The sequence below is a fragment of the Scomber japonicus genome, chromosome 21, assembly GCF_027409825.1.
Source record: "Scomber japonicus isolate fScoJap1 chromosome 21, fScoJap1.pri, whole genome shotgun sequence".
In the NCBI taxonomy this organism is placed as follows: Eukaryota; Metazoa; Chordata; class Actinopteri; order Scombriformes; family Scombridae; genus Scomber; species Scomber japonicus.
Genome location: NC_070598.1, coordinates 21,651,229 through 21,675,718, shown reverse-complemented (window position 1 = coordinate 21,675,718; position 24,490 = coordinate 21,651,229). Strand labels below are relative to the sequence as shown.

At 46.4% G+C, this 24,490-nt stretch overlaps 1 protein-coding gene across 1 annotated transcript in view; it reads right to left on the bottom strand.

The window, feature by feature from the left end:
* zeb1b (zinc finger E-box binding homeobox 1b) overlaps positions 1–24,490 on the bottom strand; it is a 49,133-nt gene that overhangs the window by 3,533 nt on the left and 21,110 nt on the right. The window contains exons 2-7 of the mRNA XM_053342238.1: positions 11,649–11,804; positions 5,953–6,111; positions 4,728–4,930; positions 4,041–4,146; positions 1,821–3,562; positions 191–371 (exon numbers count right to left, since the gene is read on the bottom strand). Coding sequence (XP_053198213.1) covers positions 191–371; positions 1,821–3,562; positions 4,041–4,146; positions 4,728–4,930; positions 5,953–6,111; positions 11,649–11,804 — 2,547 coding nt within the window. The remainder of the gene's footprint in view (positions 1–190; positions 372–1,820; positions 3,563–4,040; positions 4,147–4,727; positions 4,931–5,952; positions 6,112–11,648; positions 11,805–24,490) is intronic.

Sequence of the window (24,490 nt, the reverse complement as noted above, 5' to 3'; positions counted from 1 at the left end):
GTGTCCACCCTTCTTTACACTATAGCTCAAAATCCCCCTTTACTCTCAGTCTGACTCATCTTTCCCAGGACCCAACAGTGACTGATGGTGAGACATGTTCCGGTTCTGCTCTTTTTTGAGTCCATCTGTGATTATTGGCTGGGTTCTGCGTGTGTGTAAGTCTGGGAAACACATGAGAATGTGAATTTACCTGTGTGTTCGTATTTGTGTCTGAGCAGCGAGCTGCTCTTCTGGAAGATCTTGTCGCACAGGTCGCAGGCGTACATGCCGCTGTCCGTCTTCTTCATCTTCTTCCTTGCGGGGCCCGAGTCGGAGTCGTTGTGCTCCTCTAAAGTGGACACACCTTCTGAGCCTGTGTCAAGCTTCTCCTCCTGGAGAATATGACAAATCATGTATTAACACACTGGTGGGAGTTAAAAACGAAAATGTTCTGTTTGTCTTTCACCAAGAAGACAATGAATGAGTGGGAAATGATACGATTAGCCAAACAGTGTCATTTCCTACTCACAGCTCTCTATGGACAATTAAAGAAAAAAAATTTGACTAATCTTTTCCATGATTTCCCAGATAACCACACTGTGTACTTATGAGCATACCTACAGCTTTCATATGTCCCTGAGTCACTCAAATTCATCCACTGATGCAGTGGAAGAGGATGTGAAGCATTATTAAGGAGCAGATATATACACACGGCTCTTTTTTACAAGGCAGGTCTATGCCAATCCACTTAACACGAAAGTATAATACAACAACAATAAATCAATGCGGCAGGCAGAGGTGCGGCGTTTAAACAGATTCCAGCAGATCAATATGGGTCTCTGCAGTAAAGTGCAGCCTCATGTCCTCTGGGTGACAGCCCAGGAAGATCACTCACATACCCACAGAGATCTACATCCATCATTACGGCCCCATTAGGTGTCTGCACAATGAAGAACTATTAAGGGCTATCATTTTTACAAAGAGCTGAATTCTGACATTTCTATATATGACTTATTGATTAGATTTTTGGATGGTTCCACACTATCTATCATGTTCTAGTGCTTTTGAACAATAAGGAGCAATAATCTCGACTGGGGCGTTTTGACTGATCACTTCAAAAAGAGAAAAGTCAACTTGATTCTGATGCACTTTCTTTTCAAAATGACTACTAGGCTGAACGACTGAGTTCTTTCTTTCTCTATCTGTAAATCAGTTGCTTTACACAGAATGGCTTTAACTTTTACCTGGAGGCTGACCCCCAGAATAAAAAACTGAGGAAAAGTAGAGAAAGCTAACAGAGCTGTGAGAAATTAAAGTATCTAAGGGGAACCAACGTTTAATTAAATAATGGTTTAACATTTTAGGAATTGTGCTCATTATCTTTCTAGCCCAGAGTTACATTAAAAGATTGATACCACACTCATATCTGTAGAGGAAAGATAAAGCTACTGCCAGCAGCCACTTAGCTTAGCTTAGCTAAGCACAAAGACTGTAAACAGTGGGAAACAGCTAGCCTGGGTCTCAGTTTGTTGCCTGGCAAACTCACAGTGACAACTATTGAACATCATTGTCTAAACTGCAAAATTATACCAGGACTCTTAGATTTTAAAACAAGCAAAGATATTATATAATACTTTCAGGCCAAAACAAGGCCAACTACTATTTCCCTGTTTACAGTGTTTCTACTAAGCTAAACAAAGCAGCTCCTGCACTGAGTGGCATCAATCATCTCATTATTCTCTCTACAGGAAAATGATGGGAAATGGGAATTTCACAAAATGATTCTAACAAAGGCAGGAAAGCTCAACTGCTGCTAAACTGAAAGCCTGAACATTGCGCACCTTGATGCCGTTGAGGTGGATGGTTTCGTGTGTCTCTGTCCCAGCAGGGCTGTTAGCTGTAGTGGTATAAGTGTAAGCCAGCTGAGGGATCAGGATAGTCTGTTTGTTGTTGGTGGTTAGGGCCCTTAGGCATTGCATGTGGCCCTGTTCGCCGATAGTCACCAGAGTGGGGAGCTGAGTGGTCACTATGTTGAGGGGGTTGGCACTTGGCTGGCTGGCGTACATTGCAATATGGCGGCTGCTCATGGCTGAGAGTGGCGATGCCTCTTTCTTTGTGCAAGTTAGATTGAGAGGTTCATCCTGATTGGTAGAGCCAGAGGAAGGGGAGGGGTAAACACAGGCTTTAGTCAACGCTCTCTCTGTTTCTTCTCTGTCGGGCTTTGGCAGCGACAAGTCTAGGGGTCCCTCAGTGCTCTGGGGGGGCTGGGCTGGGACGGGACCGTCAGCTGTCAGGTTTAGTGGCGAGGGGGAGGCGGGGGAGCTGTGGGAGCCGTTAACCTCGGCTGGGGTTGCTTCTGTAGGGCTGTCCTGGGTCACAGAAGGACCCATAGTGGCCATGTCCTTCCCTGGGACCAGAGACACCACACTGTTAGCATCACAGGTATCCTCTTCCTCTGAAGGAGGGGTTGGGGCACCTAGTGATATCTGACCTTCCTGCATTTTGTCAAACCACTTCTTGACCACATGGATTGGCAGGCTGACAGAGTCTGAGATCTTGGCCAGCTCATCCTTGGTGGGCTCAGCGTTCAAGGCAAAGTAAGCCTTGAGCAGGGACAAGAGGTTCTTGGGCTGGTTGCAAAGTCCTCCCTCTGACAGCAGAGCAGCAACAGCAGACTCAGACTTATCCAGGCCTGCTCCGTTCAGCTTGAGACCATCCTTCTTGCAGTGCTTGAGGGCATGCAGTGCTTCCAGCCCCCCGGGACAGTTATCACACAGGAGACAAGTTTTAGTGGTCATTTCCTCTTCTTTAGTCTCAGTGGGCCTGGTGCCCTTGATGGTAAGATCTTCTGGGAGTTTCTGGGACTTGTAGGTCTCAGTGAGCTGAGCTGCTGATATCGGCTCAGGCTCTTTCTTCAGGTTTTGGGCTGTGAGCTGGCCCTGGTTGGGGTCCAAGCTGTAGTTTATAATGATTTTTGCATTTCCATCCTGACCCACAATAGGCAGACTGATGGCTGAGATGAGTTGCTGCTGCGTTGGGTGGAGCGTTCCAGTGGTTAACCCAGAGTTCATCTGCCCCTGGCCTTTGGCGTTGCTTTCCAGCACCTGGCGAATGACGTTACCGTCCACAGCCACTTTGAGAGCGTTCTGCAGGTCTGCTAGGTTGATGCTGATTGGCGACACCAGACCCACAGTGGGCAGGACCACGGCCTGCACTGTGCCATGCAGGGGAGCTGCGGCGCCTCCGTTGAAAACCCCGCCGTTCATGCCAGCCACAGTCGGAGACGTCATCACCGTCGGCTTGTACTCGAAGTCCACAGGCTCGCTCTTGATCTGGTTGAGGGGCAGCTGCTCCTGTAGGGGCTTGCTGTGCTCCAGCTTCTCCCTGATCTGGGTGCGGAGGACAGAGGGTGACGTGGGGAGGATTGGTGTTGGACCCTGGGTCTGGGTTTTGCTGTTGGCCAAGCGTGGTTTGCCGTTGACTGAGATGAGGCTGATGCACTTCTTACTGCTGATGTGGGAGCTGTACGAGCCCGAGTGGGAGAACCGCTTCTTGCAGTTGGAACACTCGTAGGGTTTCTCTCCTGGATAAAAACACAGTGTGTACAACAGGGAGAGAAAGAAAAAGGTGGTGGGAGAGAGAGAGAGAGAAACAAGATTTCCATTAGTGAATGAAGCTAAATGAGCGAGCCACGCTATGAGCAGTAAGGCAGGAAAAAGCTCTAATGCATTTCAATGATGCTTAAATGCTGATGTAATGACACCACTGGGAAATGCCCCTCTCTAATTCCTGTCCCATAATGCCAAAAGAAACACAATTAGGGCACATTAAGGAAGAGCACACAATGGACTGAAACACGATCAAGGATATCTAAATACAGGGAATTGGCTTAAATATAAATAAAACACAAACATCTGTGGCCAACAGAGATTGATGGCACAGACATATACCCTCGACCTGCATATACACACACACACACACACACACACACACACACACACACACACACATATATACACACACATAGATTGCTGCCATGGTGACAGGGGTTGACCACTCACCGCTGTGGATGCGTAGGTGCTCCTTCAGATGGTGCTTGTATTTAAATGCTTTGCCACATTCAGTGCACTTGAATTTGCGATTGCCTCCCGACTGTGTGATGTGTCTCTGTCGGATGAGGGGAGAGGGGTCATTTAGTGAGACGCACAATGAAAACACCACCTTTGAACTGCTACTAATTCATGTCACAATGTCATTAATCAATGGGGGGCAAAAGTTCATGTTTATTTATCGTGTTTGGAGGTGAGTTTGCTAAACAAACAGCCGAGCTGTAAGGGTTGTGTTATTTAAAATCACTTTGTCAGTACGTACAGTATTACAGCATTACACAAGTAGAATGCTACTGAAACAGCTGCACTGAGTATTTGAAAATGAAAATGACATACAGTATAAATGTTAGAACTATAAACTAAAGCAGAGAATATATTTAATAAGATATAAAAATATATACATGCTGATTGACTGATCTCTACTACACTGAATATATTTCATGACTATAGATGACTAATGATAGTATTATGTTCTTAAAATACGATTTAAGGATTCACAAAGCATCCAGCTGCATTAAGTATTTCAATCCAATAAAGAGATGTTTATTAAAAGTGTTCACTAACTAAAACACATGTATAAATCATTAGAACATTAAGACATATTAGACTTTTCTGACTATGCTGTTTGTCACTTCTTACCTGATCCCGTCCGGGTTTGTGGGCCGTCATGTGTCTCTCCAGTTGAGAGCGGTGTGCAAAGGTGTAGCTGCACTCGGGGCAGCTGAAGCATTCCTCGGTCTTCTCGTGCCGATATTTGATGTGTTCCTTCAGGGAGCTGTAACGCTTGTAGCCGCGCGCGCAGTACGGACAGGTGAGCAGCTGAGAGAAGGAGTCTGGAGTTCCTGGATGGGAAAAAAGAGAGAGAGAGAGAAGAGAGTGTTGTAATGACATATGTGAGAGTGGAGGGGAGGGTTAAAAACACATGGTCAACAGAGAGAGCTCTTTGATGTTACACATGGTCTGCCACAGTAACACTCCTCTGCTATTTCACCAATCACTGATAAATCCTCCCCCACAGGTAACAGCACCCAGGTAACCAAATGGATAAAAGCTGATTACTGAACCGTAGTAACACCTCCCTGTCTCTGGGTTGCCATGAAAGGCCTGGATTTTATTTCTGCTTTTGTCCTTCTTGTTGAAACAAAAGCCCGGCGATTACAGCTTTCACAAGCCATTTTAATTGCCTATTATGCATTAGAAGCATTTCAAAAAACGCCCACGCACGTAAGGTAAAGTGAGCTCGATAAACAAAAGCCGCCTGCCACGATCCAGCCTGCTTAACAGAGGGAATCGGTCGTCCAGCTCCCACACAGGTAAAGCATTACCTTGTTAACAGGTGATGTATTAAGTTCCCCTGCGGGACAGGTGAGGGCCTTGGGATGGGAATGCACACACATTATCGTGCAGGTAGGTGTGAGTCAGAGCTCCCACAGACGTGACAAATTTACTCAGGTGTTGCTGTTTCTCTTCTTCCCCTCCCTCCCTCTCTTTTTTCCCCTCTGTGGTAGCAGGTAAAAGCCAAAAGCCCAGGAGCCATAAAAGCCCCAGTGTGCTGCACTTAACAAATAGCGATGTGTGTAATGATGTTGGAGAGTGGCGTTAATGGGGTGGAGTTAACACCTGAGGTGAGACAGGGAGCAGGTAAAACCCATCCCAGGGGGGCGAGTAATTACTGGGTAGGTGCAGTAATAGTGTGAAAGAGAGCTCTCGGCTAGAAATACTGGTGGGTGTTTTAGTGTGTGTGTGTGTGTGTGTGTGTGTGTGTGTGTGTGTGTGTGTGTGTGTGTGAGCCTACACCTTGCTTTATATGATATGAATAAACTTTGAAATGGACATGTGTTAATAGGTTGAGGGTGTTCTGTACCGTTCTCGTCATGGATGCTGGCGTCTGGGGTGCCGTGGCGTTGGGGCTCGTCCTCCGGGGCTTCTGGGTAGATGACTGCCGTGTCTCCTTGCTGGAGCATCTCCTCCACCAAGGCGTCTGTGCTGTCATCCTCGCCGTCTGACGCACAGTCCTCCTTCACTGTGAGGAGACACACACACACACGCGCACTGATTATTGGATTTGAACATGAAAATAAAACCATATAAATAAAGACAACAAGTGATTCATGCCTGCTCAAGGTGCTATTGATTATCCTGTATTTCAAGACTTGCAGGTTTTTATTATTGATGTACGCTGTGCATATGAAACCATAACCTTTGTATATGAAATGTGATAATCCAATAATGCCACAGTGAGTGTCATTATAGTTAAACCAGATCTTACAGCCCGAGCCCTTGATCATGACATGTTCACCAGCATGGAATGAGGTGCGCGGCGCCGGAGGGGAAAAAAAAAACAAACATCCTGAATGCTTTTGTTCGCAATAGGATGAGAAAACTAATTAGCATCAAAGGCCACAGGCTACTGTATGAGCATCAAGCTCTTTGTAAGAACTGAATGGCGAGCCTCTATTCACAGTGTTAGGTAAGGTACTTGATGAGACTGAGACTGATAATTAGGTGATGAATCTCGTCCTGATGTATTGCGGTGGATGGATACCGTGCTGGATGAACACACACAAAAACTCACACACACACACACACACACACACACACTCACATATCACGGTGTGTTCTCTAGAGAGGCTTGGCCTTCAGACTGTGCTTAATATCCCAGCAAATGAGAATCTGCATGTGGGAGCCAAGCGCATTCTTCCTCCACATCACATGAGCCCCGGCTAGGCTAACCTAACAAGCACTAATTACCAAGCTGTGGCTTATAGGAAGTGTAACCTGAGGATGGAGTTTAAGATGCACCAAAGCTTCCTTCCTTTTTTCCATCTCTGCTCTCTCACAGCTTCCTGAAGCGGATACCGGAACCAAGTATAGAGTGTCCACGATTAAACCTGGCATCATTCCTCTATGGATATGTCAGTGAGCTTATGTGTTTCACTGCAGAGTAATAACAAGGCTGAGCTATTAGCTAAAAGAAAAGTTACTGTAGACAGCGTGGCGGTGTTCGCGGGGCAGATGTTTCGAGGAGAGATTTAAGCACTCCCCTGCTTAGTGGAGATTTGAGTATTGTGTTTTGTGAATTGTGTGCTCGCTGAAAGACGGGGCCAGCTGTGTTCTCCTCGGAGACGGGAACAGGTGTAGCGCTTCATGACTCACCGACGCACAGTGAATACCAGTACTCTTACACGCAGCGGCGCTTCCTCTGGTGCACCTTAACAAAGCCGTGAAACAATACGAGCGCAGACATTTGTTGCTATGGTTATTAAAGACCCCTCCCCGGGCCCGTAACAAAAACCCATGAGACACGATCCAGAGAAGAGAGAGCTTGTCTGTTGGTGAACATGTGTGTGGGTATGTAAAGCAGGAGCCAACAGCAGGTGCTGAGAAAGCCGAGTCAAGGAATTCTCATCCCACAGTGGAGGTTCATGAACACATCATAGAACACAGCTTTTCTCCCATGACCTCATCAGCATTAATAACACTATTAGACATGTTTTTGGGTATTTTTTACATTATGGGAAAAACGCTTATTCATTTTCTTTTCATGACTCAGATGAGAATGTGAAAGCATTCTTTTAAACTGATTTCAACCTGAAAATGAATCTGCATCAATTTTGACCATTTCCAATTCATTGTTTCAATACTTGAGGATTTGCTGCTTGTTCCAATCATATGTGGCAGTAAATTTAAAAAAAAAGATTTGGACTTGTTGGACTGTGAATGCCAAGTTTGAAACACTTTACACACTCACCAATTACTTGATTATTTAAAAAATACTTAACAGATTGATCTATAATAAAAATAATAGTTTGTTGCAGCTCTGAATAAGTTCTTCTGTGTTTTCAAAGTTGTGCAGGCTGTTGATAAGACAGTGAAAACCATGTGCTGCATGTGTGTGTAAAGTGCTGATGTGACACTGTTTAGCTCCCATCCCCTGCTCAAAGGCAGCATGCAAACATTCAAACACACCTCTGGGCTACTAAATTTTGAGCATGTGTGTGAAATACAGTCCCAGCTGGGGGTCTGTGGTGCAAAGGTATGACAAGCTGTTGTTTTCATTCCTTGTGTGTGTGTGTGTGTGTGTGTGTGTGTGTGTGTGTGTGAGAGAGGCCAGAAGGGTTCACAGCCAGGCTGAGGCGGCTCCGTGTTATCAGGCTGCTCCCCTGACATGAAACATCACACAGGCCATTTATGTGCTGACGCAGGGATGTGAACGCACCGCTGCACAAGTGGAAAATCACTTTAAAAAAAAAAAGCCCCAGAACACACACGTAAACACACACACACACCCTATGAGGTTGTAGCTGGAAGTTGTGTTGCTGTCGCGATCTAAAGCAGTAGTCTGTTCTGTATTTATTTCAACATAACTGTCTTAAAACAAAATCCCCCAGACCACCCACTCTCTTCTCTTCCCTTTTTTCCCTCGCTCTTCTCATCCTTCTCTGCCCACATCTCTGCAACATGATACAATGGTATCCCGTGATGCACTTCCTGGATGACCTTTGCCCCCGCAGCTTCCTGTGGTCGTGCATCCCGAGCCATTTTGCAGATTTATATCGTCTACTCTGTGATAAGGATTTGCACAAACAGCTCAAAATATTCCACCATCACTCATAAGGACGTTCCGCTTTATCTCTCATCAGCGGGAGGTAAATCAGAGTACAACTATAGCATACATTTCCAAATCGAGGATAGTTTGCTTATCCTTGGCTTGGCGCTATCAAACTGTTGCTCTGTGTGTCTTCCCAGCTCTCTGGAGATTCTTCCTTTCCTGTGCAGAAGGGTGGCTCGGTTTTTAACATCGCATCATGACATCATGCATGCAGGAATGTAGGTGTTCCTGTGTGTCCGCACAGTCCCTGCTGCACAAAGGAGCCAAACGGATTTGAGACCAATTCTGAGGAACATCACATATCATCACTGCATGTCAAGCCAGCAGTGAAGAAACACTGTGTGTGTACGATGAGTGTTATTGTAGTGCTTATCAAACACACACGTCATACAACCAGCTCATCTTCTTAAGGTCTCAGGTCTTATATTTCCATGCAGTTAAACCCAGACTTTTGCTGTCATGAAGTGCCTTTGCAGCCTCACGATATCAAAGCTCTCCAGCTCCACCCTGCCCCATTCTCTGAGATGTAATCATACTCTACAACTCATCAAACAGAAAGCAGAGAGTCCTCCCAGGTCAACACTCACTCTACCTTTTTCCTGCCCTGGTGTTAGTCAGCCTGTTCTTAAGAGGAGAGCAGGCTGCAGTTTGCTGCACAGACACTGGGCTGCTCCACCACTACATAATCATTTAGGAGTGTGCATGAGTAATGACAGCGAGCAGGGAGCCCATGATACCATATAATCAAGAGGAATGATTCAGAACAAGAGAAACAGTGAGTGTAAAAAAAAAAAAAAATAGGGAAGGAGAGATGGCAATGTGCTGAAAAACCCGCCTCTCGGTTTTGGAGCGCGGCAGTCCCAGGAGAAGGGGTGTCAAGGCTTTAATTTGAAGCAAACTGGGCTAGGTTGAAGAGAAGATTAGTAGGTGGTGGTCACTTTTCAAGGCTGCACCGGAGACTTCTCTGTTCTCAGGAGTAAAAGCAACACAAGGAAGGATGGAGGGATGAGAGACGAGAGAGAGAGAGAGAGAGAGAGAGAGGGAGAGAGAGAGAGAGAGAGAGAGAGAGGTGTGTGTGTTTGTTTAAAGAGCTGCAGCTTTCCCCGTGTTTCATCAGTCCGATCCAGAGCGACAGAGAAAGATGCTGCTTGATGTATGAGACGAGGCTGCAGAGAGTGAGAGAGTAAGAAACAGAGGTGTGCGTGTATGTGTGTGTGTGTGTGTGTGTGTGCGCACATGAGTGAAAGCCAAAGAAAATATGCCTGATCAGGCATAACTGTGGAGCGCAGCCAGCTCGCTGAGCTGTTTCAGTCTAACTCATGCTTTTGAAGTATTTAATGTTCACGGGTCCTGGCCAAAACCGATGACATTATTCTTCCTCCAACTTTCCCCTTTTATGCAAGGAGGTACAGCTGGAGTGTGGTGATGAAAATGACAGCATGGTCTGGGGAATAGGTGGCTACACTGTTAGTAAAAGCTCTGTGGTGTGAGCGTATACATGTATGAGTGCATGTGCGACCGAAAACTGACTGAACTGAAACTAAGGTCAACTCACTGGAGAGGATTTTTGAAAAATTCCTCCCTAAACTGAAAGTGATAGGTCACTGGACATTCTCACATGTGCTAACTTGACCTGTTGCTAAATAAAAGCCCCATCCCTCCTCCTCCTCCTCCTCCTCCTCCTCCCCCTCCCTTAGTCTCACACATCTCTCACTACGGAAAAATCTAGCCAAAATCTGCTCGGAGCAACACCCTAAAATAAATACTCACATGGCTCAATATCAAATCAAAGTGTCTAATTACAGAACATACAGGCTTGTCACAGTGTTACACGTTCTGCATTTGGCCCAAACCCAGATCCAAAAACATCACAAATACACACACATAGATGTATATGTGCGTGTAGCGTGAGGTCAGGAGCGCAGCATCGAGAGGTCTTAAGGGCTCAGGTTGAAACAGCAACATCCTTCAGCACCTGCAATTGTTGTTTTGAAAAGAGGGGAGGGAGGAGGCGTGACGTCAGCCCTTCCTGTGGGGACGGGGGCTGCCTCTGATGTCACTTCCACACGGTTCGAGGTAAAGAGAAGTTCACGGCGGCCCCCATCCAATGCCCACCAGTGCTGTAAACCTCTCGGCTGGCTCGTTTGGGTTTGCGAGGCTATTTTCTGTGCTTGAAGGTCTCTCTCTCTCTCTGTTGGCATTGTCTTTGTTTAATATCGTGCTTCCTGCCTTAGTTGGAAAGCCACGGTGTGTAGTACCTGTTTCCTTGCCCTCTGTTTCACAATGAGACAAAGCCTGGTACTTAACTGTGCGCAGATGTCGAGCAAGTCTTTTCTTTACTTAGCCTGCATTATGTCAGCTGAGGTCAAAAAGAGACAGCAGCAGTCCAACAATTGATGTCATAACAAAAAATAGAGACTGCGTGACACTTGGGCAGGTAAGAATAAGTTTCATGTTTAGAGACAATTGGCTGTTTGGAGTCTGGCCAGCTATGGCAGAACTGAAAGTGAAAGAGACACACGCTGTAAAAACATATATATCTTAAGCGGTCGGATTCTTGGGCAACAAAACTTGCTGTTTTTTAAATAAGTAAAAATTTTCCAGTGTAATTCTGATGATGGCATGAAAGACCTCGCTCTGCCTTGTTTCAAGATGCTGGCACTTGTCTAAAGACAATTCTGGCACGCAGTGAATAAAAGAGCTGTTATCCCCACCGGCAATATTTTTCACATTTTAGGTAAATAAGATTTTAAAGCAGAAAATGAGATTAAACAAGATCCTGTGCTCAACTTTGATTTTTTTTCTGCGGCACACAGAAAGTGGAACATGTCACAAAACACTCCGAGGTAGGACGACGAGGTGTGTGTGTGTGTGTGTGTGTGTGTGTGTGTTTTTGCTTTTGTATGATTCACTGCTGATAATAATAATAACGCGCGTCTGTGTCTCACCTCGGTCCCAGCAGCGCTCCCTGGGGTGCTCCTCGTCTGGCAGGGTGCTGTCGCAGTCGGCCCCGTCCGCCAGGCTGCCTTCCTCCTCCACGATGTGCAGCTTGTCCTCGTCATCTGACTCCGAGCCGGCCTCCACCACATTGTTGTAGTTGGTCACTGTGTTGAGGACACAAAAGATAAGAATAATCAGATTGAGTATTTTTATCCTTTATAAAGATAACGGGAGGAAGCTGTTCAGTATGCGCCTCTTGATCATGAGCACTAAATGTGAGAGGCCATGAGTCAGAGAGGTTAAATATATGTACTGTCATTTAAATGTCAAAACTATTAAAGGGGATAGTTGATGGAGGAAGAGGAGGAGGAGGAGGAGGGTGGTGGTGGGGGGGGGATATGGAGCTGGAAACACCAATTAACAGACCGTAGCCTAACTTCAATAGATTAGATGAAACTTTTAAATGATCCCCATGGGGGGAAAGTGGGTTGTTAAAGCAGTAGAGAATAAAACCACTGGGGCACTTAGAACAGAGTGGATGAGAGCTATTAAAAACAATACAACTCATTTTAAAACCTCAATGTAGTAAAAGTAAGAATGGAAATTTGAAAAAAAAAAAGAAAAAGAGAGAGAGATTTGAATCAGTGAAAACAAACAGGCTCCATGTTGAGAAAAATAGAGAAAAATCACACTTGCACACACACACACAAACACACAGATAGAGTACCGGTGTGTGTGAGATCATTATATTGCTACGGCTGAAGTGGCGTGTGTGTGTGGGAGTCAGTGTGACCTGGTTGGTTGTGTTATGGGCTGAAGGAGCCAGGAGATGCAGAGACAGCCGGCCTACAGAGAGGGTTATTAAGGGGAGTAAATTTTCCTGACCGGCTGTCTGCTTCGGATGTGAATGTGTGTGTGTGTGTGTGTGTGTGTGTGTTCGTGTGTGTGTTCCTGTGTCTTCTTTTCATTTCCACCTTGTTCCTCCATCTCTCAATTCCACCTGTGTTACTTCCACCCACTCTCCTTCCATTTCTGCCCCCCCCCACCTGCCCCTCCCTCTCTCCCTCCTCCATTCCTGTGTTTTCCACTGAGAGAGCTACAGATCCTCTCGGAGGCCAAATCAATTCTCCAGTGAGAGCAGCTCAGTCAGCAGAGGGCCCAGGCTGCAGCACTGAAACTACCTCTCCGGCTACTTTATCTCACATCACTCACACACACACACACACACACACACACACACACACACACACACACACACACACACACACACACACACACACACACACACATCACCTGCATTCACTTGCTGAATATGCACTGCCGCTACAAAGCACCTGAACATTTTTTTTCCCTCTCTCTATATCTTCACTCTCCCCAACCCCACTCGCCCACCTCTTTCTGAAGTGGCTGCTAATGTTTTTTTTTTTTTTTCATATCTGGGAGAATCATGATCCACGGTTTCAATCAATGAGAATTGTTTCGACGAGTTCTCTCTCTTCTTCTTCTTCTTCTTTTCTCTTTCAGCATCGCGCGGGTCATTACAACCCCGGTTGGCTTATCTGCGCAGGCTCGGTTAGACGTGCAAGGGTTCAGGCTGAGGGAGGAGGTGGGAGGACGGACGGAGGCTGTGGGGGCGGAGGGATGAAAAGGTGGCGGAGGAAGAGGAGGAGGAGGAGGGGAGAGGAGAGGAGAAGCAGGCGCTGTTATTTGGCGAGTTGTTCGCGGGGTCAACACTGCTGCGCCGCAGCTGCGAAATCCTATCGGGGGGGTTCATCAGGAGAGCTATTTCATTTTCAACCTCTTTCCTCTCTTTCACTCCTCAATACTATCTGTTTTTTCTTCTTCTTTACCGTGATGTGATTGCAAGCACGTTGTAGTTTTCAAGAGATACATTCAGTTCAGTCTTTGTACCTGGATTGCTATACAGGCTCCATACTATCGCTGAGCTTCCATTCAAATAAACTGATAATTAATGACATTTATATAGCATCATGTGACTATATTAAGTAGTTTTCTATTAACGAGCCTCTTCTGTTCCCTTGTCTGCCTCCACCACCTCCCACACCCTTTCCCTCCCTCTCTACTCTGTGTCAGAGTGACTCTACCAGGTGATGTATTGTCCGTTCAGCGGCCCAAACAGGGAGCAACACTTCATGCTGAAACAGAAGGTACTTTAGGACGAGTCTGAGAGGCTGTTTAGGGCCACAGCCGCTCAGGTGTGGAGCTGAGGTCAGCGATTACAAAGGCAACACTCTCTGTCGGCGCTGTCGAGAGAAAATGATCAACTATAAAGCTGTGTGGGAGAAAAATCAATGTGCTGGTGTGTGTGCAGACGGGAGGTGGCAACAGCAGCCGGACAATAAAAAGAGGGAGCTGCTGCAGGGTAAAGCGAAAGGGGGTGAGAGAGGTAAAGGTTTGGAGGGTGGGTGGTGTTGGGTGTTTGTCTGTGTGTGTGTGGGGGGGTGAACAGAGATGATCTTCCTGTGCCAAATGGTTTGGCGGTGTTGAAACAAAAGTGTGTGTTCCAACAGGAGATGTAACACCTAGCATCAACAAAGGCTGCGGTCCCTTCTGGCTGACCGGCTGAGCGTTTGGACAGCTGGCCTCATTAGTGCTAGCATGCTAGCACACAACAGGAGGACGACTCCTACGCATCTGAGAGACAGAAAGAAAGCTTTGGTAGGTGGAGGAGGTGAAGAACTTACTTCAAAAAAGTTTGCTTTCTTAAATGAGTTGTAGTGTGTTGAACACCTGAGAAAATAATAGCCTGTAACCATGGCTTCAGCTTAAAGTTAGTGAGTAACCCCAGACCATAGATCACACCCTTACAATACCTTCCCACACAGAAACATTATATGGATCTGGGTAATAAGACACAATCAATCTAAGCCTTGTCTTGATTACAGCTATCTTTACCTTGGCAGACGTAAAGCCTCCTGGTCCCAACTGTTTCTATTCCTGACATAGTGAGCAGACAAGCTGCTGCTCTCATTATGTTATTTACTCTTTAACTGACACATGTTTTCACATGGTGTAAATAGCTGGCGATGGTCAGAGTTCCAGAGTTGTTCATTAGGTAAAATGACTGAAGCCAAGGCAGGTTGTATTTCTCCACCTTCACCATCACTCGTCACCCCCCTGCCACCCCCCAAAAAAGTTCCCGGAGTCTACTGAAAGACAGTGCCAGGCTGTCCGTGTCAGCCACACTTAAAAACGCCTGCTGGAGAGAGGCCTGTGTTGTTATGACACCTGCCAGGCGGTATCAATTCCTAGCAAAGGAATGGGCGACTGGGTGGGTAACTCCCAAAACAGCCCCGACATTACCCCTATTGGAGGGGGATCTCCTTGTCAGAGGTATTGTCACTGATCTGAACAGTTGTAGATTCAGTGTTTTTTTGACTTATCTCAATGTAAACAGTAATACAGAGTACTTACTTCCCTGTGGTTTTCCTTGCTGGCACTTCTTTTAGCCTCATGTTATTTGATCTTGGCCTGATTTATGAATAAGAGACCTTTCAGGAACTTCAAATCACTGTAGAGGAGTATTTGTATGACACCAGATTGCTTGCTTTGTGCTTTCATACGCTAACGCCTGCCAGATAGCAATGGCAGTATCTCAACCTTTTGTGGGAGTGAGCTATCTTTGTGCCGTGGGGCCCTCAAGGTGTGACTGACGGAATTAATAACTGAGCTTTAGACGGGGACACACAGAAACATGTATAGCCAATGAACAAACACATTACCGTCTGAAGGAAGCCTTTATCTTGATTGATTACCTATAAGGACATCTGTAAGGAACCCAAAACCTATACGTCTTATGTGAGGGCCAGCAGCCCCATACCAGAACGTGTAGGAGGTATGTCTGGAATGTCCAACCAAAACACTTTTCCCTGAGTTTTTGCTCTTAAAGAGACAGATCAAAGGGTGTGTTCTCTCCCTGCTGCTAATTTGAGTCTAGTGCCTGACACATATTTTGAGGTCTTCTGTTGTTCTGCTTGTGATTAGACAGATTGACTCATCACGGGCAGCAGTGGCAGCAACCTTTTCGTCTGCCCTTCTACCTCTCCTCTGTCTCTATATTTAGCCTTGATACAGGCTCCCTCATCGAGGTAACGCCACTTATCTCATTGGGAGCTCAGGGCCAGGCAGGCTGCGGCGGAGGCTACCACAGGCATCCTCAAAGAGTACAGAGTCTGCCGTCACACAGTCTGCCCTTGCGGCTCTGCGATGCCTTTTTTTTTTTTTCTCAGGAAAGCCAACCACTACAAAAAAAAAAAAGAAAGAAAAAACCCCAGCTCGAACCGAAGTAAAACAAAGCTGTGCCATTCAAAACCTCAAGTATGCCGTCTCAAGGTGAGGCGCCTCATTCAGCGCTGAGGTAAACTCTGCTGGTTTTTGTTAAAACAACAGCCTTCCTCCGACAGAGTCAGGAAGGTCAACTCAAGTGCCGATAACAAAACAAAAGAATTGGGGATTTTTTCACGGTTAGCTCTCTCACAGTTCTTGTAAATTGATTGCTGTTTGGTTCCAGTAGTTGAGAGATGTTACTGTGAATAGAGAACAGTATCCCTCACCAAAGCCAGTAAGCTATACAGGGCACTAGGGGTCCCAAGAGACTGTTTCCTCATGGGTTTAGCAGCTAGAAGCTAATACTAATTCACTTCACCACCAAGTGTCTGCCAACCATTCCACAGGAGGCAAGTCACACCTAGAACCAGTCATATCCTGGGTAGTGTTTCTCTACAGATACGCAGCACGACATTCAGCTCCAAAAAAATCCCCCAAAACAACATCAAATGTCTCTTACTCATTGTTCTTAGTCGGTCTGTGGAGGGCATAAAAAGAGGAAGCACGAGTATGAATTCGAGTTAAAAATAGAACCAAGAAGTTTCGAAAATGAGTCACTTTTTTTTATTTACTTGTGCCACAACTGCTGGAAATGTTCAGTGTTTCCAATGATGGATTCAGACATTTCATTCAGCCCAGGAACAATACAAGACTAACACAGACAATTGCTTTAAGCTTCTTCCATCATAATCCGAAGCCCTGTGACAACCTGTGGAGCGGAGTTGGTCTTGGGAATCACTTCAGAGGTGAACTAGAAGACAATGGGCTCTTGTCTTACTAATGATGCTGATCAAGGTTTTAGCACGTGAGATAATGGGCCTCCGCGGGTCACTCATCTCTCATCTGATGAGCACTTTCCATGATAACGCTAATGCTAATGGACGCTATTGTTCTCTTAATCTGCATGATGACACTTAGAAGTGTAAAGGAAGTCAGTGGGTGTTAATGAGTGTTAGGAAAAGCACAAAAAAAGGAGAAAAAGAAAGACTTAACTGCACCTCAGAGATTGTTGAATGCTTTTCAAAAGACAAAAATAAAAGAGAGAAAATGACTTGGTCTTGCCTATTATGCACTCTGCTTATTGGGCCACATGCTTTTATTACTCAAGGTTAGTCCTAATAGTGTTGCTATGACACCCAGTGTTCACTAAATGACACCCAGGTAATAGACTGTATTTCTACTGAGAGGAGGGGAAGTCACAGGCTGTTCTGGGTACGAGTCATCGTGGCGAGCGCTGGTATTTCTCTCTGAGGCTAATGAGCATGGTGATGAGCCACACACACACACACACACACACACACACACGCACACACACACACACACACTGGGCGTCCTCAGAGAGTTGCTGCTTCTGGCTCCTCTCAGCTCTTCTAAATAAGGCCAGGTGGGCTGGTAGGGACCAGAGGGTGTGATCACACACACACACACACACACACACACACACACACACACACAATCCACAGCAATGCCCTGGCCACCGAGTTTACACTAGACTTGTTTATGTTGGAGGTGAGACAGCCCCATCCACGGTAATAACAGTGGTACACCTAAGTGAGAGTGAAGAGAGTGTGTGTGTGTTCTGTATGTTAAGCCGTTAAAAGGCACGCTTGGCATGTAGGAGGCTTTAGGTCAGTATGGGTGGTCACATGATTGTCGCTGCTAATCCATCATCAAACGCTATAATTAAGTATAAAAATGTGTCAAATTCACACAAAAAGCTCCTGAAAAGCTGATGACGTCCCACAAACTTTGCACCAACACATGAACCTAAACTCTGTGCTACCCACTTACAGTATCTCTGTACCATCCCTCCCTCCCTTTGTCCATCAGTGGAGAGGCCTGCTCCTGTTCTCCAACACTTCAGCAGGTCTGTGGTGAGAGAATGCCCCGACCTGCCTACCAGCCCGGCTATATATACAGCACAAGCAGGTGACTGAGAGAGCAGTGATGTAGAAGGTGGGTGAGCAGGGAGAAGAAGAAGAAAGGACAAAAAAAAAAGAAAAGAGAGAGAGAGAAAGGTGAGGAGAGGAGAGGAAACATCTGCTGTAGATTCTAGTAAGCCCAGAAAAACCTGCAGCCACGCTTCCGGCAACCACCTTCCTTCTGCTCTCTCATCTACCTCTCTCTGCTCATTCTCTACGCCTTTTTCTTTTTTTTTCTTCCTACGGTTGATCTGTCATTGTTCCTTCCCCTTTATCTCAGCATGTCACATAATAGCAAATTGTATTACCTGAGCTACTATATTTTTTTTTCATAGATATTTCTCTCTGATGGCTGCACTGGGATACAGAGAGACAACACCAATAAACAGCAACACAAATATTTAGCCGGTGCAGGAAAGCATCAGCGCACACCTGGGTAAACAGTTGTTTCCCCTCCTGTTAACGGCTGCTTCAAGTTAAGCACAACACCTTCTGTGGCGCCAGGCGGGAAAACCCAACACGAACCTGGCTAATGTTGAGTAAGCCTCCGTCAAAACCTATTGGAGTGTCACAGGCGAAAAAATCAAAGCCCCCCTCCTCTCCCTGTCACCTCTGCTGTCAGGTCCTATTCAGGCTGCAGTTACAGACTGATAGCTTTTGAAAGCTGCGCACTAGTATAATGCTCTTCTTCCCCTTTGATTTTGCCAGTTTGTGTCTAGGCTTGACATTTTGAGCGGAGGCTCTGTGGAGGATATTATTAGAGTTGCCGCCTAAAGGTATTCAGCCCCGTTTTAAATGCAGTCGCTTACATCAGTCGCATCAAACTTCATCACGTAGCTCACTTTTTCTTTTTCATTTCTGCGCTAATGGCCCCGACATGACTTGGTCAGCAAGATAGCGCGTGAGCCCGGGCCGTGTGTGAAAATCATTTACTCGCGCCCCCCATGAAGGCTTTGGACAGCGGTCACGTGTATCGAGAGGTGTGATAATCATTTGTCATCAACAAGTGGCAGGCCAAACTGTTGAGCCTCTTCTATGTGTTGTCGGACAACAGAATCCAATTTCACGGCTTGATCCAAAGCTCTGTCATAGATACTCACGGGTCAGACGGCTCAGCTATGGCCAACATACTAGAAATGCTACCAGTCTGTCTTTGTGCCTGTAAGCTCTGCATTGGTTTAACATTTAGAATGAATGTACCTCTACTCGGGGACTGCAAATACGTTCTCTCCCTCTGCACTCATGCATTTAATCTTTATATTGAAAAGCATACAGTAATCCATCACTTTTTGATTGGAAGTAATCTTAAATCAATCAGAATTGTAAGTTTAGTTTCTACATTGTAGCAGAACAGCTGAGCCAGGGTGTGTTGAGGTGTGTGTTTAAATATATGCAATGAGCAATAACGGTGTTATCCAACCTGCATGTGTGGCGCAGGTCTATATTAGGTTAGTGTAGCACAGGGCTGTTGCATTTTAGGAGCAGGTGACTGGACATTCCTGCCTGTATTAGGCCTGACAGTTTACTGTGGGGGAGTACAGAGCAGGGAGAATTACACTAGACTATGAAGGAGGGTGGGGGAGGTAGAAGGGTGGGGAGGTGGACTGCCAAACAATTCTCCAACTGGAAAGTCTCATTAAATCTTGTTTACCTGTAAGTATACCTTACCCTTCAGATTTATCACGGGGCATCGGTGAATTCAAACCAACACCTCGGTTCATTAAGGAGACTGAGCGCCACCGTCGCCGGCGTTGTCACATATTTACACTCGTCAATTCACTCGCAGGCTGTGTTTTGTTATGTAGATTAATACAAAGATTCCTCACAGTCAGCGCTCAGAGAGGATGTACGCTCGCACACACACATGCTAAAACACAAAAAGAGGGCATAAAAGGTAAACGGAGGGGGGAATGATGGCAAGGTGGGAGGAGAGGAACTGCTAATGGCTTAAAAAGACAAAGCTGGCCTGTCACATACGATGCTCATCTGAACTGATGGCTGCCCCAGGGAGGGAGTGTCACAAAATGTCAAAGAGAGAGAGACGGAGAGGAGGAAAGAAGGACGGGGAGAGAGCGTAGAGGAGAGAGAGACGGAGGCTGGGGAAGGAGACGTAAAAAGGTTGAAACAAGGGGTGGTTTTGAGAGAGGAAGATGAATGAATATTAAGAAAAATGAAGGTAAGAGACAACGAGGGAGTGACAGATGAAGGCAGCAGAGGAGGAGAAGAAAGATAGGAAGTATGAAGGCGATGGACGACACTAATTCTGGTGTGCGTGCGTTTTCTGGTCGTCTGCGCCCTAGTAAAGGTCAGGTGTTGACGACGTGGCTCTGCCTGACAGATGTCTCATTGAAGGGACAGGCCATAGGGCGACAGGCACACACACACACACACACACACACACACACACACATTTATACACGCTCACGCACACATTAGCAGACAGGTGGAAGGTGCAGAAATAACCCAGAAGTGCTTTTTTTGTTTATTGGTTACATCTAATTTTACAACCGTTGTGAGTCGCCCGTTTATAGCGATCAGCAGGTCGGCACACCTCAGCTGAGCCGCGGGCCAATCGAGATCCGCGATGACAACCTACCGCCGCTTCACTAATTCTGACACTGACGCGCAAAAAGTGCAGCGAGAGCTCTTCGTTTTTGTAGAGAATCCTCTCCTTTGTGGCATTTTTGACAACAGCTGACCGCTGCTCTCATTTCTCCAGAATGTCAGCACTGTCACAAGACTCCCGGGGCCAAACATCCTGGACAACCCCTGACACACACGCTCACACACACACACACACACACACAGAGAGAGAGAAAGAGGCCGCATAATCAAACACACTGCCTCAGGCTATTGCTCAGTTGTCACAGTGGTTTCTTGTTATTCGTGTGAAGCGGGGGAGAGAAAGGGGTTAACGCCGTAAACGTACATCTACAAAAGCTCTTTTGTCACCTCAGCAGCGCCCCCCCCCCCTTCCCTTGTAATGTCCTTTCCTTTCTCCCCAGGCAAAGTGGCCTTTCCTTGTGTGATCGGGAAGGTTAGCCCCCCCCTTTCTCCTCCTGACACCAGCCTCCGGGGCGACTACAGCTGAAGAGCAGTCAACCAGTAGCGCTCACACCATTACCCTTCTGTTAAATGACCATGAGGGTGGACTACAGACAGCCTGTCGGATGGACAGTCGCAAGAATCCGTCGTGCTAAACCAGGCGATAAAAGACAACGTACGTGTGTAGACCTCACCGCAAAGCGTCCCGAGTCGACTCTTTCTCGCTGTGACTAACACATGAGCCACAGTTTGTAGAACGGGAGCGGGCGAATGACAGAGTGCCAGCTGAGCGAGCGCTGCCATTGTTAACGCTGTCTTCTCAACGCGGCCTCGAACGGCAAAATGGCTGAGACAGCAGGTGAACGAGGGTCGTCGTGTATTGATGTATTGACGGCATCCCTCTTTTGTCCATTACGCCCGCAGGTGCTGGGAGGGTGCGTGGGCGTGTGTCTGCTTGCCACCGGCTCGGAGAAGCCATTAGTCGGCCGTGTCAAAATTCGAAGGGAGAGTATCGACAGTCCAGCTGGGTCGGTCGATAGGCGCGGATCTCTCACTCCCCTCTGCCATTCGTGGTAATGGGCCTTACAGTGAGTCAAACACTGCTGCTGAGGGACTCTGTTATATCACCTTACTTAGTGGATCCCTGCATTGTAAACAAGAGGGAAAAAATGAACTGAGCTGCTTGTGAGCTTCAAAGGTAGAGCACAAGTGACTCAGCCAGACTCCAAACGTGGAATTGATTAATTATGTTTGAATACTGGGACAAACACTACTACCAAACTGTTTCTGCTTGTATCCAGGTAGCATTTAGCTGTTTTGCTTTAAGCTTAGTCATGATGTTTCCTCTACAGGCCAGACCTCTGCTCTCTACAAGCTGAAAGATGGAGGCCAGATCATATAATAGTTTCTAGTACGGGACAGCCAGCAGGGTGGGTCGCATATTACCCAAGCTCGCTGCAATCATTGGAGTGAACTCTCGGGACTATCCCATGTGATGTCACCCATAATGTGATGTCATTCAACAGGGAACGGCCAGATGTTTTCTGGGATGGAGCCTCCTCCTCTTTTTCATGTCAAGTACCACATGCAGACACACTTGAGAGCCGTATCTGATAGCGGTTTCATCCCGGGGGCAAAAACCTACATCTGTGAACATCGTGGCTATTTATCTTTAATGTGAGGAGAGAAAGAAGCGTTTGATCAGAACAACCTTTCTTCTTCTGTCCAGTGAATCTTTTCTGCTTAACAAGTCACTTCTACTTGTGGTCCCAATTTTAGCATCTTATATTACATCATACTACACCCTGAGTTTCACATGAGGACACCGTGTACCCCTGTTAACAATTTTCCTTACTTGTGTTCCTATATGAACTCATCACAGCTGTACAGTATAAGGGGGTATAATTCTGCTTGAGTGAAGGCAGGGTTTTTTGGAAAGCAAAGCGGAGGTTGCCTTTTTGTTTCTCTGGCGGTATGGTGGCTGAACTGGGTCAAACAGAGCTGTGTTTTGGCCTGTGTGAGCTCCCTGTGGTTCGGAGGGGGAATTCCACTGGGCAGTGCGTGACCCTGAACACTGGCCTTCCTGTATGACTGTGGTGATGTGCTCCGTAGCCCAGAGGAAGAGAAAAGAAAGACAGTTCTGTCCAAGGACTAACTCTTCTAGTCACACCACACAACATGAGTGTGACCTGTAATGATGGTTGCGGCACATATATATCTCTCTGTATCTATCTATCTATGTATATATATATATGTGTATGTGTGTGTGTGTATGTGTGTGTGCAGCTGTTGTCAGACAGATCAGTGATAACACTCTGGCTTTTAATAAACTCAGTAGGTGTGTGTGTGTGTCTATGTGTGTGTGTGTGAGTATGTGCAGCTTGCTGAAAGGTTCTGGGCGTGTGATTGATGGGAGCTTTAGCACAGTAAACATACGCACACACATACATACACACATACACACACACACACACACTGGAGGTGGGTGGAGAGAGAGGGTGGTCATACGCAGCGATGCTCAGCTAACATTATTCATCCTGTGTTCATCTGTTTGAGCTGAGCCCACCGTTCCCCATATTGATGAGCCAGGCGGTGTGTATTAGTCACTTTATTTACATGGCTAACCCCCCCACCCGTCCCTCCACACACGCACATACACACACACACACACACACACACACACACACACACACACACACACACACATTACTTCTGCTCCCTGTGAGACTGAGAGCAGAGAATGGAGACAAATTGCACTTTGGCTCTTTTTTATGTCTTACATTCAGCACTTCTTACTTCTTTTTTTTTTGTTTTGTTATTTGGATGATGGGATGAATCAGAGAAAAGGAGGCTGGGAGAGGGCATCTGAGAGGGAGAGAATGGAAAGAGAGAGAGCAAGCGGGGAGGAGGAGAGGTTATTTTGGAGTCTCTGAACTGTAATCACCACCTACAGCTGCTTCCTCCCAGGTGCTCCAACTGGACATCAACAGAAAGAGAGAGAGAGAGAGAGGGAGGGAGAAGTAAGAACAGAGGGAGAAGCTGCTCCTCCAGAGGAACCACAAATACTTGTGTAGTCGAGCCGCTCGTGTTTGTCTTGCTCATAATCATGCCCGAGTTTCCATTTATCACTACATAACTATAAGCTATCCGCCGCAGACACAGTGTGTTTCCACAACTCTTCTCCTGCTGTGTCCCTGCAGCAGACAGGGGGAAGGGAAGGGGGGGGGGGTTATCTTAGCAGTAGAAGGAAGTCGAGGAGGCTATCAGAGAGCTGACACCGCACTTCCACTACCTGCCAGAAGAGACAGGATGGTGACTATGTTCAGAGGAAGCTAGTCTGGCCTCTTAATTCTGCCAGACAGCTTGTGACTCGCACAAAGACTGCCTCATGACCAACAGGTGAGAGAGCAGCTAAGCAGCTGAGTTTGATCTATGTGGAAACTCTAATGCCTTAGATACATATACAGTGCTTAACATACAGTTCGTTAAATTCTCTACTTAACTCCACAGTGTGCTAATGCTGTGTAGGTGCTTGTCTCGGTTAAGCTGATAACTTAATAGTGTTAACTCATTAGCTGGCTCACTTCATCCCTAAAACCACCTAATGAACTGATGACTTCTTCTGTGTTCAACATTCAGTCTAGTCCTGATAGGGTGGAACTAATACCAGAGCAGCCTGTCCACCCAAGTTTACGCAAGTGTACTGTGTGACACTCCAGTTACACAAGAACTGGGGCTTTTAAAGCATCATTAAGCAGCTGTTGATGGCTCGATGGTTTGTGACAAGTACTTTTGCCATAACCGAGGCTTACAGGGTGTGACTCACAAGCAAGCACGCACACACTCATGCATAAACACACTCGCAAACACACACACACACACACACAATTATGTGCACAAACTCTTAAAACACAACAACAAATGCATTACTGCTTATGTTCCATAGTGTTTCACCTACGAGGTATGTTTCAAAAAAATCTTCCACCATGAGGCACAAATGCAATCAATCATACGCCCGACAGCCGCCGCACCCACAC